A 15,678-nucleotide genomic window follows, 5' to 3' on the forward strand; every position below is an offset into this window, starting at 1 on the left:
TCCACTGTGGGGATCGTGCCAGTTACTAGGTGTATCTTTTCTCACTGTATGTTCTAGATCGAGGAAAATAACAAAGGATGGGTCCATGGACCCACTGGACAGATGTGAGATGTATTTGGCTAAGACTCTATGTAGCACCTGACCTTGATAAGCAACTAATCTGACTGTTGGAGTTAGGGGTATCTTAGGTCTCCAGAGATCAGTCTAAGTTCAGAGCCAGTGCCCAATGTTAGAGGGTCTGGGTAATTCCCTTTCTCCAGTGCTCAGTCACATGGTAAGTGGCCGAGGACCTTCTGGGGATGGGAAATGTTGGAGAAAATTCACAACATTTACCTGTGGCTATTTTGTAGGAATCTCTTTTGAAGGAACCTCCAGTGTGTCAAGGAGCTCTGGGTCTTTGAACCAGCCTGGCTGTGGGATTGGGATAAAAAGCCGTACGTCTTTGATATGTGGACTCTTTTTACGTCTGCCCAATAATTTTCTTACTATGTATCAAGCATCAGTTTAATAGGCTGATCTGATGGTTAATTTATCATCATTTGGGATTCTGGTGGGTCCAAATGCTCTGATCGCCAAGTTGCCCTGTGACTCACTGTGCCCACCTTGTGTCTGCAGTTAAGTGCTGCCATTGTCCTGTAAAGGACAGCCACCTCAGAGCTCCTCAAAGATGCTGGTGCCCCACTCCCCAGGCATGCTTTTCAAGCTCACTTGGGGAGGGATGGTTAGACAGGTCGCACTTTGTAGAACTATTGCAACATTTTTAATTTCTTGAGCATTCAGACTCTGTTCTCTGTAGCAGTGGTTCTTAATCTTGGCGGCACATTAGAATTTCCTGGGGGCCTTAAAAATTCCGATGTTCAGGCTATACCCCAGACCAGTTAAACCAGAATCTCTGGGGGGTAAGTGCAGGTTTCTGTAATTTTTAAAGCTAAGCAAGTCATTCCAGTGTGCAGACAACTTCGAGTCTCATAGTAGTGATCTCAGAGAGCTGTTCTAGACCTTCAGCATTACTGGACAACTTGTTAGACGTACAGATTCCAAGGCCCCACCCCAGACCTCCTGAATGAGAAACTCTGAGGGCGGAGCCCAGCAATCCATGTTTTTACAAATTCTTCAGCGATTATAAAGCATATGAAAATTTGAGTACCGCTGCTCTACAGCATGCTGGGGAAATCCTAGCATTCGACCTCATTAATTGCAGACTGTCATTAAGGCCGTGTTTCCGTTGGTCAGCCCAGCAGACTCCCAGGCACTTGAATGTCTGGTCGCCCAGGTAAGAGTAAATGAGAATGTGAGCCGCAGGTCTGCTTCTGGGACTTGGTCTGATTATGAGGGAAAGAATCTCTTTTGCAGGCTGGTTCACTTCTTACTCCTGTGTCCTTGGAGTCCCAACGGAATGTGAATGGTCTCCAGCATGATACCACTCCTTGGGCAGCCCCACGATTGTTCTCTTGTTCCATTCCAAAGGGTTATTTCAAGGTCACCAAGATTCAGCACATGCCCCCAGGGTCAAAGTGTCTTAGTTGTGTTTACCTGTTTCTTTGTTTTCCTCTTCTATTTTTGGTCTTTGAGGTCACCTTAATTTCTTGCCAGTTCGGCTGTGCATTTTACAAAGGTATTTAAAAATATTCAACGTTTTTGTTATTTTCAATAAGCAAAATATTTAGGATATCTTGTCTGCCATCCATCAGAAATGGACAGAATAATTTTAATGATTAATCTGGTTTTGGACCACAGAGTTATTGCAGTTTGACATCCAATTTCTTAATCCTCACGGCAAGATTTATCAGGCTACTTTTCATTCACTGCTGTCTGGTGGTTGGTGTCGGATCCATGACATAAATGTTTATGGCAGATCTGAGCTGCCACACGAATGATCTTCCTAAGATATGGGTGCAGTAGTTTCCTGACTGTTTTCTTAGTGATTATTTTAAAATATGAAAACTCCTTCATTACTGTGTATAAATAGAGTGGTCTCTTTGAATCAAATGCTTAGGGTTCTGTCTCAGGATAGGCTACCTTATGTTGTGGTAACGAAGCCCGTCAGAATCGCAGAGGCTGCAGCTCTGGGTAAGGCTGTGGGCAGGTGACTTCAGGCTGTTTCCATCTTATGTGGATCTCCAGCCAGCGTGATACTTTTAAGCATCCTGGAGTAGGGGAAGAGAGTACGGAAAATGGCACACGGGTATGCATACATCATTTCACCTTTGAGCCAGTTGCGCGGAACTAGTCACACCGCCCCATCTGACTCCGGTAGCCGGGAAATAGTTTTGTGTCTCCAGGAAGGGAGGAGGACTGGGCAGCACAGGCACTGTCTACTACTTTTGTGGTCTCACTCTGCCTTACTTTAGCATAAAGGATATTTATTAGGAGGAAACAGGCAAGGTCAAAGGCCCCAGGAGAAGGTTTGGAACAGTCAGGAGCTGGCAGCTGCACCAGGCCTCTGGGGCAGGATGCTTTTGGAGTCTCGCTTGGGGCCACTGCTGGAACGAATGCGTGAACTTCGGCTGTTTTTTTTTACTCGAAGTCCCTCTACTCCGTGCTCAGACTTTTGAGCAAGAGTGTTGCTGGCTGAGTTTAGGTCGCGGCTCTGCACTTGACTGTACCAGACTGTGGGAGGAAAGATGTTTCTGAAGGGAGCCTGGGACTTTCAGGTTCCATATTTGGAGAACAGAATGCCTTTTTTTTTTTTTTTTTGGGGGTCATCCCACAGGCTAAACACAGTACTGGTAAGGTATTTCCCCAAAAGGAAGTTGAGCTGTGTTAGGAAGGAAGACCGGATGACTAGTGACCAGAGAAATGACAAATTTCTTTTGCAGTTAAATTTGTTGACCTCTTGATTTAAAAAACAACTCAGAAAGTTGATAAAGTTTTTGTACTTAATGCTTTCAGACTTTTTATGTGACTGTAAAAGACTCGATAAGAAATCTACTTATGCATTTTATTTGCTTTTCCTGACAGTTTGTTATCTATAAGAGCAGGAGATCACCAGTTATATAGGTTGTCAACATCGAGGCCTCAACAGAGAAGTGACAAGATAACAGTCCTTACTCCTTCTTCCTGATTGTCAGATGCCAATTTGAGTGTAGTTACCCAATAGGCATGCAAAGAATTAGAGATTAAAAACTATGTCCACAGAAGATAATGTTAACAGTTTGATGTCAAGACGTCACCAGGAAAGCTTCTTACAGACAGCGATGCAACATTGCAATAACATTTTCAGTTATTAAATACAGAACAGAATTTTATTATCTTCATCAGGTTTACTGTCTTTCTCCTCCTGGATCATGGGCCTTCCCTTACCTGTCTGAAATTCGTTCTCTCTCTTTGTCTCACTTTTTTAACCAACACTGGTGAAAATGAGCGTTTGAAGTTTCAAGTCTACAGATGTGATTTTACTTGCTAAAGCTTAATCCAGGGGTACAAGATCCCAAGGAACCTAAGATATGCTGATGCAGGGTGGAGCGAATTCCAACCCCAACCCCCCAAACCCCTTCCTGGAGTGGGAACTCAAGTCCTGCACTGAGAGAGGGAGGGTCCTTGACTGCGCAGGAAAGGATTCAAGTGCACGCCAGAGTTAGAGACTAAGGAAAGTTTATTAAGGAAGGGGTAACACTCCACAGACAGAGACACAGTTTCTTCTCCAAGACAGAGAATGAGAGAGACCCCAAGTGTTCGGGGGATTCAGTTTAAATCTATTTTCCTTTCTGGGGATAGGTTTGCAGTGTTTTAAGTCGTGGGGAAGTAGTCGTTAGTCACCTCAGCAGGAATCTTCGGTGGGTTCCCTTGTCGTCTGGCTGTGTGCTGATCAGCCGGTTCCGGGTCTAGCAGCACTTAGCAGGCTCTGAATACAACTTGGTTTTATTTGTGTAGTTCTCATGCCTCTTCCCTATATTGATATTAAAAATAAAATTTAAGAAAGGATTATTGAACCTTACAATGCTCTTATTTTATGTGCCCCAGCTATGTTTGGGACATTGAAAGTGGTGTTCTAAGACAGAAAAAGCCTGGGCAAAATGGTATCAATTGGAATCCTGTGTTTATTTGAGATTGTGGAATGCCTCTTACTGTGGGAGTTGGGAAGAATACGGAATAGAATCTGATTTAAAGATTATTTTGTTGTGATGACTATTGCAGTCTCTCTCATGGGAAGGAGTTAAATGGGGCTTAAAAAATGTCCCTTTGGTCCAGTAAAACATTGACTGAAATGACAAGTACTTTCTAGATTTGAAGTTTTATTCAGTTTGTATTTGTAACCGTTAATTGTATACCCATCACCATGGACATTTAAAGACTACATTTTGAGGGTCAAGAGCAAGCAAATTTTATTTGTGCAAGTGTCAGAATATTAGTTGTATAACTGCAGAACTTCTAAGCCTTGCTAGTCTCCTTAATTTATCATTGTTCTGTCTTTTTTGCCTTTGCCTTAAGAGACTCAGTTCAGGATATGTGAACTTGAAGCACGTTTGACCTTTTAATGTCCATCTCATGACTTCCGATGAAGCCAAGAGGCCTGGCTCTCCCTTGTCAAAGGTGTTATAAAGTGCGTTTTGATTTCAAAGTAGTGTTAGAAATAGCAGTACAATCTTAAATTATCATTTGTAGTGATCAACTCACCAATCATGCCTGTGGTTGCAGAAGAATAGTTCTCATTAAGGTAATAGAGCCAGAGATGGTGTAGATATACCTGAAAGCACAATGCTATCAGAAATAAGATCCCTAAACCCCCTCATTTTTCTTAGGTTTTGCAAAAAATGCAAACAATTGTAGCATAATACTTGACTATCCTACTTTTATATCTCTTAGTTTGAATGTTAGATGGCCAGGCGAATTTTTAACTATAGGAAAATATGCATAAGAACGATATCCACACATTACTTGAATTTCTGAGTTTGAAGAACTAAACGCATCTATTTTGCCTTTTTTCTTCTGTTTAGTATTCAAATGTTGTTGCACCTAGGTCAACAAAAACTTATTTTTCTCCTTGGTATTTGTCATTTATGTGAAATGCTTATTATTCTTATGGTTTTCCTTTTTAATATTTCTTTAAATATAAAAAATAACAAGTAGAAAATCTATATAGATGACATTGCAGAAAAACATTCTGTTGTGTACTGTTAATGCTACCCAGACTTAACTTTTACAAGCGAGGCGTCAGATTGCTGTGGCGTTACTAGCATAGATTATATGATGCGTGTCTATTTACAAGACACTGAGCTCCAAAGCAATTTCTATTATGCTGGAGGCTGTTCAGACAGCTTTATTTCTTTAAGGCTCTGCAGCGTTAAAATGTTTTTAATTTCCAGTGATGCTTTCTGATATAAAATGCCAGTGGATTATAAAATGGAGAAATGCTATAAATCCCTGTCACTAACTTTGTGATGCAGAAAGCTAGATCTGAGTTTTGAATTTAGTATGAGGTTGACTTTAAAAAAAATTGAACCTTTTGTTTTGAGATAATTGTAGATTCACATGAGGTTGTAAGAAATAATCCAGAGAGATAATGTTTATACTTTTCCAGTTTTTTTCCAAGGGTAGCATCTCGGAGAACTATACCGATATACTGCAGCCAGGATGTTTACATGGAAACAGTTAAGGAACAGAACAGCATCACCGCCAGGCTCCCTCGTATAAGCACACCCACTTCCCTCTGTCACGTGTCCTCCCTTGCCCCTCAACCCCTGGCCACCACTAATCTCCATATTTACAGTTTTGTCATTTTGAGAATGTTGTATAAATGGACTCGTGATACGTAACCCTTTGGGATTGGCTTTTTTCGTTTCGCACAGTTCTCTGGAGATTCATCCAGGTCGTGGCATGTGTCAGTAGTTTGTTCCTTGTTACTGAACAGTAGTAGTCTGCAATACGGTTGTACAAGTTTGTTTAACCATTTACCTGTGAAAGATATCCTAGTCTTAGCCAGTTTTGACAGTTATGAATAAAGCTGCTATAAACCTTGATGTACAGGACTTTTTTTTTGGGGGGGTGGGGGTGAGTGAAAGTCTTCATTTTTCCGGGATAAATGCTCAAGAGTGCGTTTGTTGCGTCCTATCATAATTGCATGTTTAGTGGGTTATTTATTTATCTTTGAGAAACTGCCAAATTTTTCTGGATTGGTTGTATCATTTTATATCCCCACCAGCGATATATGAGTGATTGCTTCTTTCTATCCTCAACAGCAGTTGGTGTTGTTTTTTATTTTTGCCATTCTGATGTGTGTGTAGTGATACCTCATTGTGGTTTAATTTTCATATCCCTATTTGCTAATGAGATTGAACATCTTTTCCTGTACTTATTTGTCAGCTATTTGTTTTCTTTGGTACAATGTCTGCTTTTGTTGTCAAATCTATTCTTCACCTAGCCCGAGATTCAGAAGACGGTATCCTGTTTTTCCTCTTGTTTTATAGGGTTATGTTTCATGTTCAAGTTCGTGATCCATTTTGAATTAATGTTTTATGTAAAGTGTCAGACTTAGGTTTAGCCCTCCTTTTTGTTGTTCATTTAGATAGCTGGTTGCTCCAGAACCATTTGTTGAAAAGACTGACTTTGCTCCATTGGATTAATTACCTTTGCGCCTTTGTCTAAAATCAGTGGGCCATACTCGACTGGAGCTATCTCTTGATTCTCTGTCTGTCCCATTGACTGACACCTCTTTCCTCTGGCAATGCCACACACTCTTGATTACTGTCAGAATATAATAAGTCTTGTAACCAGGGAGAATAATTTCAACCACTTTATAATTTTTCAAAATTGTTTAGGCTATTTTAATTCTTTTGCCTTTCCACATAAATTTTAGAATAGTCTTATCAATACAAAAAAATCTCCCTGAGATTTTCATAGGAATTGTATTAAACTGGACTTATCAAATTGACATTTTCACTATATCTTCCTATCTGTAAAGATTGCATATTTCTTGTTTCATATGCTTTTCTGAGATGGTCAGTAAGGAGTGGCAACGAGAGGACACAGAGGAGAGGCTCGGGAAAACAAAGTTTATTATGCTCACGGGTCCTAGAGACAGGCATGGCATGCAACATGGGGCCACATGAAAAAACACCAAGGTGGTCCGGAGGCAGAAGACGGGAGTGGCATGTTTAGACTATGATCTTTATTGGAGTTCCCACGGGGCAGGGTGAACTGTTTAGGACTGGCTAGTTTGAATAATTTCAACAGGCGTTGGGCTATAAGGAGAGTCTCTAGTTGCATGGTAGCTGGCCTTTGGATGATAAAGGCAGAAGAATATTGCTTCCTGGGATGTATGGGCCAGGTAGAGGAGGTGTGCCCTGCTTATTAAAGACATTCTCTCTCTACGAATTGGCTAGCCCAGTCTTGGAGACTGCCCCCTAAGAAAGGCCGTCCCTCCCAGCCAGAATAGTTTTATAAGATGACAAAACATAATATACAGAAAATGAAATACACAAAACTCATCTCTCCATTTTCTTAGATCTTTGATTTCTTTACACGACATTGTATGGTTTCAACAAACAGATCCTATACATATTTTTTTATTTTTAGATTTGTACCTAAGTATTATTTTTAGTGATTGTAAATGTTATTTTAAATATCAGTTTCCACGTGTTCAGTGCTAATATGTAGAATTACAATTGATTTTCAAATGTTGATATTGTATCCTGTGATCTTGCCAAACTCATTTATTAGGTTTAGGAGTTTTTCTGTAGATTCCTTGCTATTTTCTGTGAAGACAACCATGTCATCTGCAAATAATTATCTATTTCAGATTGGGTGAGATGTGGTAGTTTGTGTGTTTTTTGAGGAGTTGGTCTATTTCATGTAAGTTGCCAAATATATATGTGTAGAGTTATATCCTTTTATGTCTATTTTTATCAGTTGTCGAGAGAGGGGTGTTGAAGTTCACAACTATAATTGTGGATTTGTCTTTCTTCTTACAGTAATAGCAGTTTTTGCTTTACATATCTTACAGCTTTGTTTGATGTATATCTATTTAGGATTGGTATGTTTTCTTGGTAGATCGACCTTTTCTTATATGTTTCTCTTGGTCTCTGGTAATTTTCTTTGAGGTCTATTTTATCTGATAGTAACATACCTATTCCTGCTTTCCTTTGATTACTACTTCCCTGCTATGTTTTTTTCTATCTCTTTACTTTCAGCCTGCCTATGTCACTGTATTTGATAATGAGTTTCTTATAGATAGCATATAGTTGGGTCATATTTTTATTTTCATTCATTTTTTATTTTTCGGTATTTGAATTTATCACTTTTTATTTTGATTTTTTAAAAAAAATTTAAGTATAGTTGATATACAATATTATATTAGATATAGCAATTCAATCTTTATATACCTTACAATGCGATCACCACATTAAATCTAGTGATCACCTGTCACCATGCAAACATCACAATATTGTTGACCATATTTCCCTTCACCTTCTTCACCTGTCCCCCTCTGGCAAACATCAGGCTGATATGTTTAAATCAGCTCTGTCTTTTAATTGTTGCATTTAGACCATTTATTGTAATTATTGATGTTTGATCTTAAGTCTGCCTTTTTAAAAAAAAATTTTATTTTTTAAAAAGATTTTTATTAAAATAGCTAACATGCAACATTGTATTAGTTTTAGGTGTACCTCATAGTTATTTAACATTTATATACCTAAAGAAGTGATCACCATGATAAGTACAGCAACAGTCTGACGCCATACAATGCTATCGCAATATTGTCTATTCCCTATGCTGTACACCATATTCCCATGACTTATTTGTTTTACACGTGAAGTTCGAACCTCTTATTCCCCTTTACTCCCCGCCTATTTTGATTTTTCAATTACATTTGACATTCAGTATTATTTCGTATTAGTCTCAGGTGTATAGCATAGTGGTTAGACATTTATACACTTTACAAAGTGATCCCTGACTAGTCTGGTATTCTGGTACTATACATAGTTATTAACCATATTACTGACTATATTCCCCATGCTTTACTTTACATCCCCATGACTGTTTTGTAGCTACCAATTTGTACTTTTAATCTCGTCACCTTTTTCACCCTGCCCCCAACTCCTCTCCCATCTGGCAACCATCAGCTTGTTCCCTGCATCTGTGAGTTTGTTTCTGTTTTGTTTGTTCATTTATTTTGTTCTTTAGATTCCACATATAAGTGGGATCATACGGTATTTGTCTTTCTCTGACTTATTTCACTTAACATAATATCTTCCAGGTTCATCCATGTTGTCGCAGTCTGCTATTTTGTTTTTTGTTCTTGCTGTATTTCATTTGTACTTCAGCCATCAAACATAACTTAGAAAACTTACTAGAAGTAAAGCCTTTCGATTTACCTTCATTTTTGCCTGCCACAGTCTTGCTTCCTTCCTGATATTTTGAGGTTCTTTCTTTTCAATTTTTTTCTCTTTCGAATACTTTTTATAGCCATTTTTTAAAACGGTAGTTGTGCTGGTGACAAATAACAGTTTTCATAGATAAAAAAAATTAACAGTGGCTGAACACTGTTAATTTCTGATGGTTCAGTAATACTAGAAGATGATCAGTAAAGGTCAAAGGAAAAGGAAGACCTGCTGTAAGGGCTCATGTGATGTACGTGGTTGCTTTTCCTCCTCAGTGACTTTATGTAGAGGATTCACTGTGTGTAAGGCAGTGGGTGGTGGTAGTTCTACATTGCGGTAGATCTATAGGGGAATAGTACTCAACAATAATAAAGAACAAACTATTGATACATGCTACAACATAGATGAATCTCAAATTCATCATGCTAAGTGAAATGAGCCAGACAAAAGAATACGTGGTGTCTAATGCCATGTACATCAATTCTAGAAAATGCAAATTAATGACAGAAGGCAAATCATTGCCTGCCTAGGGAGGAGAGAAAGGGAGTGGATGCAGGGATTACCAAGAGAATCTGAGGAAACACTTGGGGGTGTTGCTGTCTTGTTTGTGGTGATGATTTCACAGATGTACATGTGTCAAATGTATCTAATTGTACATGCAGTTTATTGTATGTCAGTTGCAACTTAAAAAAGCCATTTAATAAAAATACCACATCAACAAGTGTTCCTCTAGTGCATGACTTGTGTGCAGCTGCCCCACATGCAACCCCAGCTCCTCCATACTCTTGTTTACTGGATGAGACCGGTGGTCATATGCTTGGATGTTGTAGCATTGTCACATTGCTCTGGAAGTTATTAAGTGCCTGCTTTCGGTTTTTACTTAACATCTTTGTCGATGGTAAGAAATGGCCTTTGGTCTGTGCGCCACACTTTGAGTCTCACAGTTTTAGAGCAGTGCTTCCACACTCTCTTATGAACTGTTTTTTCCAATCTTAAAATGGGGCCCTTTTTTGTGTACCATTCTGAAACCACGCTACTCTGCTTCACGGGCACTCTAGTGATTTGATTAACCTGTGTTCCGGTATGTGAATTCTGGCAGTGAGTGTATGGGATTTTCTTAGCATGACTCCTAAAACGTTAACCAGATCTGATAAAATACACTGCTGAATCTCAAAGTGGATTATGTTGAAACTTTGGTATAATATTCCTACTCTCAGAGTTTTGAAGGAATCATTTTAAAAGTTTAATGCAGAGTAAGAAATTTTCAACTAGGGTGTGTGGGAGAGTACTAGGGACCTGGCATGGTAAAATCTGTTCGGATCCTGGTAGTTTGAGTGAGCTGGGTGGAGAGTGGCTGGATGTCTCTCAGCCTCATAACCTGTCTTTTAAGACAGAGCAATAGCTGCGTCACAGGACCAGCAATGCAGTGAAAGAGCCTGGTAACTGATAGGTGCTGTATGGGCATAAGTTTATTTCACTGGATATATTTTTACCTTCATCTGGGAGGGTTAGTATATATATATATATTTTTTTTTGGGAATAAGGCCCATATTTTGAAAATAATTTGGAAATTTGTTCTTAAAAATGGAAGGTGAATTTTGTAGTATCTTGCCTTTCACATGTAGGTTAAAGAACTGAGAGTTACATATGAAATAATATACTTTTTTTTTTCTCTTTTTAGGCAATTACTCTCTTAACCGAATTAATTAGGGAAAACTTCAGGAACAGCAAATTAAAACAGTGCCTTTTACCAACCCTCGGGGAGCTGATCTACCTTGTAGCTACCCAGGTGAGACTGTGTGGTTAACTCTTGACATGTTCTGACGTACCCTGGGTGACAGGTATTAATATCCTATAAAAGTGTTTTGACTTTGCCCCTTAGAGCTTGCCTTAAGAACTTGGGAGAAGTTTTATTTCTGGAGGAGAGAGGCTATCAGTGTCTTTTTATCTGTCTTTCCCTGTCTATATCTTCCTTCTCTTCCAGCGCCTTTTGACTTTGAAGGGTAAGAGATGCTCAGGTCATGTTTTAAAACCAGTGGACTGAAAGTCCAAAAGTACTCCCTAGGTGCTGCCATCTTTGACTCCTTCAGGCAAGGAGATCGGCCCTTGTTTCTCTCAGTACGAAAGCTCTATTTCAGTGTAAAACAGCACTTTGTGCAAGTATAGCTCTTAACGTGGCCGTGAAAATTTGTGACTGCAGAATTTGACTTCTTATTTCTTATTTTTTTTAAAGATTTTTAAATTAAAATATATCTAACATACAATATTATATTAATTTCAGGTGTACACCATAGTTATTCAACATTAATATACCTAAAGAAGTGATAACCACGATAAGTCCAGCAATTGACTTCTTATTTCTTAAGTTACAATATGGAAGTGCTATTGAATTCAACATAGGAAAACTTTATATTTCATTAATGTGGTTTTTAAGGATAGTATTGAATAGATATTGATAAGTTATGTTACTCATTTCATTTGATCTTCTTGAGAGTTTTAAATAAGTACCAGTAAGTTATAAGTGAATCAAGGTGTTCTCTTATTGTATTTCTGATGTTTTGGTTATAGAACTTGCTTAAATGTTATATAACCTCAGAATTCTCGGTCTGTGAATTAAACTTTCTGAACAATCATCATTTTAAGGCAACTACCATAATTGTTACGAGACGTAAGTGTTTAAAACCATTTAGTTCTGTAATTATTATTGAGAAGCTGGTACAGCAGATCTCTCCTTATTCTTCCTTTTCATAAACGTCTTGGCTATTGGCCCTTCGCTTGTCAGAACAAATTTTAGAATCAGCTTGTCCAATTCTGTAAATCATTTAAAAAGAAAACTGCACTGACTGTGCAGATCAACTTGGGAAGTACTGATCTCTTTATAATTTTGAGTCTTTCAGTGCATATTTGGAATTGTACTGAATCTATGTATCAGTCAATTAGGAAAGTATTGATATATTTATAGTATATTGTCCTCCAGTGAACAATGGCATTTCCATGGATTTATGTTTTTCAGAATATTTTCATTAAAGTTGTTTCTATTCATAAAGCTTTTGGACCTCTCTTTGGTTGAATTTATTCTTGGGTAATTTTATATTTTGAAGAGACAACACATTTGTGAAGCTAGAAAACTAAGTAAAGAAAAGTATACAGGGAAAAGTCTCTTTCCTGTTTTTGTTGCCCATCCACCTGTTCCCTAATAAATAACTGTTATAACTACTTCCTTGATTATATTTACAGAGTTACTTTTTACATATGATCAAATAGAAATGTAGATTCTTATCTTGTTTCATTTTATGTAACAGGTAGAACAGCTTGCTTTTTTCAATTATAGTTATACACTATCAAGAATAGTGTATGAAGGTATATACACGAAGCAGTTCTTAATTAATATAGATGTTTTTCTTAATCATTACTTCTTTCATCCATCTCTCCTCTTTCTTGTACTGGAACATTTTCATGTGTGCCAAGTTTTGTGAAAGGCTATTTTCCTTGCATTTCTCTGGGGGCGATTTGATCTCTGATGCATTTTAAGGATGTTAGAATAAAACTAGTTGCTTTCTTGGAAGAGTGTTCAGGTACCTAGTCTACTATCTTATCAGGGATATAATTGAGTTATTTCTGTTAATTGAGATATAACTGACATACAATAAACTGCAATTTTGATATATGTGTATAGCTGCAATTTTGATATATGTGTATAGCTGCAAAACCATCATCACAATCAAGATAATGAACATATCTATCACCTCCAAAAGTTTCCCCAGCATCCTTTGTAATTCCTCCTCCCTGCCCCTAGGCAACCACTGATTTGCTGACAAGTTTGTATTTTCTAGAATCTTACATAAATGGGACCACATAGAATTATATTCCTATTTGTTTCTAAAAGTAGATCTAGAGAATCATTTTCCTTGGTACTTACTCTAATTGGATATAAGTTAGGCTATTTTAATCAAGTCTGTGTCTGTGGCCGTGACACTTCAGCACATCTTACAGCAAGCCTGAAAAGGACGTTCTCTCCTTAGGTCTGCAAAAATCAGTAACTTCATGAGATGAGGGCTTTTGTGGAACTGTCACTTCGAATGAATGTAAACCTTAAAATCTCAAGTCAGTGCTGACCTAGTAAGGCTGACCTGAAGTGATAACATTACTGTATCTAATATTGAGAGCTAAGCTCTGTCCTATTGATGCTCTGGTAAGACCCCAAGGTTACAAGCTGGAGGACAGACAAGCAGAGTGTGCTTTTGCAGAGGATGTTACGAGGCGATACAGTTATAGTTTATGTATTTTTTTCTTACTTTTGTCAAGGATGCCTCCCACCGTGAGTCCCGGTATAATCATCTCTCATCTGATGTGTTGTGAAAACTCCCAGATGATCTCCTTGCTTCGCTCTTGTGTCTGTAAAAGTCTTTTCCAGACGTCAGGCAGAGTGAGCCCGTTAAAAACGCAGGAGAGACGGCAGTGTTACTCCTCTGAGCTCTCCAGCATTCCTCGTCTTGCTCACTGTCACAGAGCCCTCCAGTTGCCTTCTTGGCGTGCGGGCTGCCTACTCAGAGCCTGTATGACCTCAGCCCTCACTGCCCCCCGCCTCACGTGCTGCTTCCAGCCACATCGACCTCCTCACAGCTCCTCGAACCCCCGTGCCATGCTCCTGCCTCCACTCCTCTGCACCGCCGGTCCTCCTGCTTGCAGTGCACCCCCAAGATGTTCTCTCTGTTCAAATGGATCCCTTCAGAGGGTCTTTCCCTGCGCACAGTCTTCCTCTAAGCCCTTACCCCGACGTGGTTTTCTTTGTACCACTCATCACTGTCTTGACTTATTTGTTTTGTTTACTTCTTTTTAAATCTCTGTCCCTACTAAGCACTATTCAAGCAGAAAATTAACCTGTCTTGTTCATGGCCGTGTGGCCATTGTGTAGAAGAGTTCCTGGCACATAGTAGGTGCTTTTTTCATGCATGAACTGCACCAAGGTCAGTAGGACAAGAGGGAAGTGAGTGAGGAGGCAGGGCTGGAGAGACTGGCAGGGGCATGGTCATGAAGGGCTCTCCGCCAAGTCCCATGTCTTCCTCTTGATCCTAAGAGCCAGGGGAAGTCACAAAGGCTTTAAAGAAGGGTAATGATGTCATCTCATTTAAATGCCAAAGCGATTATCTGGTTTACATATGAAGAATAGATTGGAGGATGGTAAGAGAGGCATCTGAGAACCTAAGTGAGAGTAAGCGACATAGGAACAAAATTAGGAGAGAAGAGCCTGTTTCAGGGACGAGAACGTCATCGGACCTGAATATAACTCATGGTTCAAGAAAAAGCCCTGGAAAGAGCCCGTGGGGTCGAGTGACATGAAAGTCACTGGTAACTCAGCAAGAGCTGTTCTTCGTATTTATGCACTTTACCTGGAGCGAGGCAGACAGAGGAGGTCAAATTGGAGCACGTCGAGGATTTTGTGAGAGGTGGGGTAACTGACAAGGTCAGAGTGAAGTGAGATGGCTGTGAAAAGGGGTGGGGGGCAGAGGGCTGAAGAGTGGGAGACAGCGAGCCTGTTCCAGTGGAAACGGGGGCCAGTGGAGACAGGACACTGAAAATTTAGGAGCAGTGAGGGATAGTTCGTAACCTAATGACCCAGAAGAAGGTGGGATGGGAGTGGGATTCTGGCCTCATGGGGAGGGGCTGGAGGAGCCTCTCCTGGTACAGCCACTGGGAATAGGTAGCAGACGGCTTCAGGTGAAGGTAAGTTGGTCCTTTTCTATTGACTTCCACGATCTCTGTGAAGGAGGAAAGTAGGTGAAATGTGAGCGTCACAGGTTTGAAATCGACCTTTTGGAGAGGAGATTGGTTGGAGAGAGAAATAGTAGGTCTGGAGAGCAATGCTGAGGGTCCCTGGGCTTCCTGATCCTGAGTCTGAGTCCATGGACTCTGTGTTCTTGGCGGCATCTCTCCACGAGCCTGGCTGCCTGAGCGCAGACCTTGGAGGCTCCTTTGAAGGTTGGAGTTAGGGGAAGGGAATGCCCGGGGGAGAGATTGTTCAGGTTTTTGGCGGGAGTGGTTAGATGACAGATCGGGGAACCTTAGTGGCTGGGAGGGAGGGAAGGAGACAGACTGAGGGGGGAAGAAAAGGGGTGTGGTCCGGGAGAAGGAGGATCTGGAGGCCCGTGATGCTAAAGAAAGGTCCTGCCGGACGATTTCAGTGAATGAGATGGAGGGGGAGAAAGTTGTGTTTGGAGGTTAAATTGGGTGCCGAATTAGTGATTTTCAAGCTACAGCAGCTTGGGATGATAATGTCTAGATTATTATCATATGTGGAATCCTGTGACTCGTACAGTTTTAATGGGTCACAGTTCTCATCATAGGTGTAAAATATATT

At 39.8% G+C, this 15,678-nt stretch overlaps 1 protein-coding gene across 1 annotated transcript in view; it reads left to right on the forward strand.

The window, feature by feature from the left end:
- Window positions 1–15,678, forward strand: part of ULK4 (unc-51 like kinase 4) — a 406,030-nt gene that overhangs the window by 57,679 nt on the left and 332,673 nt on the right. The window contains exon 16 of the mRNA XM_023529030.1: window positions 11,002–11,109. Within this exon, the coding sequence (XP_023384798.1) occupies window positions 11,002–11,109 (108 nt within the window). The remainder of the gene's footprint in view (window positions 1–11,001; window positions 11,110–15,678) is intronic.

The sequence above is a fragment of the Pteropus vampyrus genome, unplaced genomic scaffold (assembly GCF_000151845.1).
Source record: "Pteropus vampyrus isolate Shadow unplaced genomic scaffold, Pvam_2.0 Scaffold35, whole genome shotgun sequence".
In the NCBI taxonomy this organism is placed as follows: Eukaryota; Metazoa; Chordata; class Mammalia; order Chiroptera; family Pteropodidae; genus Pteropus; species Pteropus vampyrus.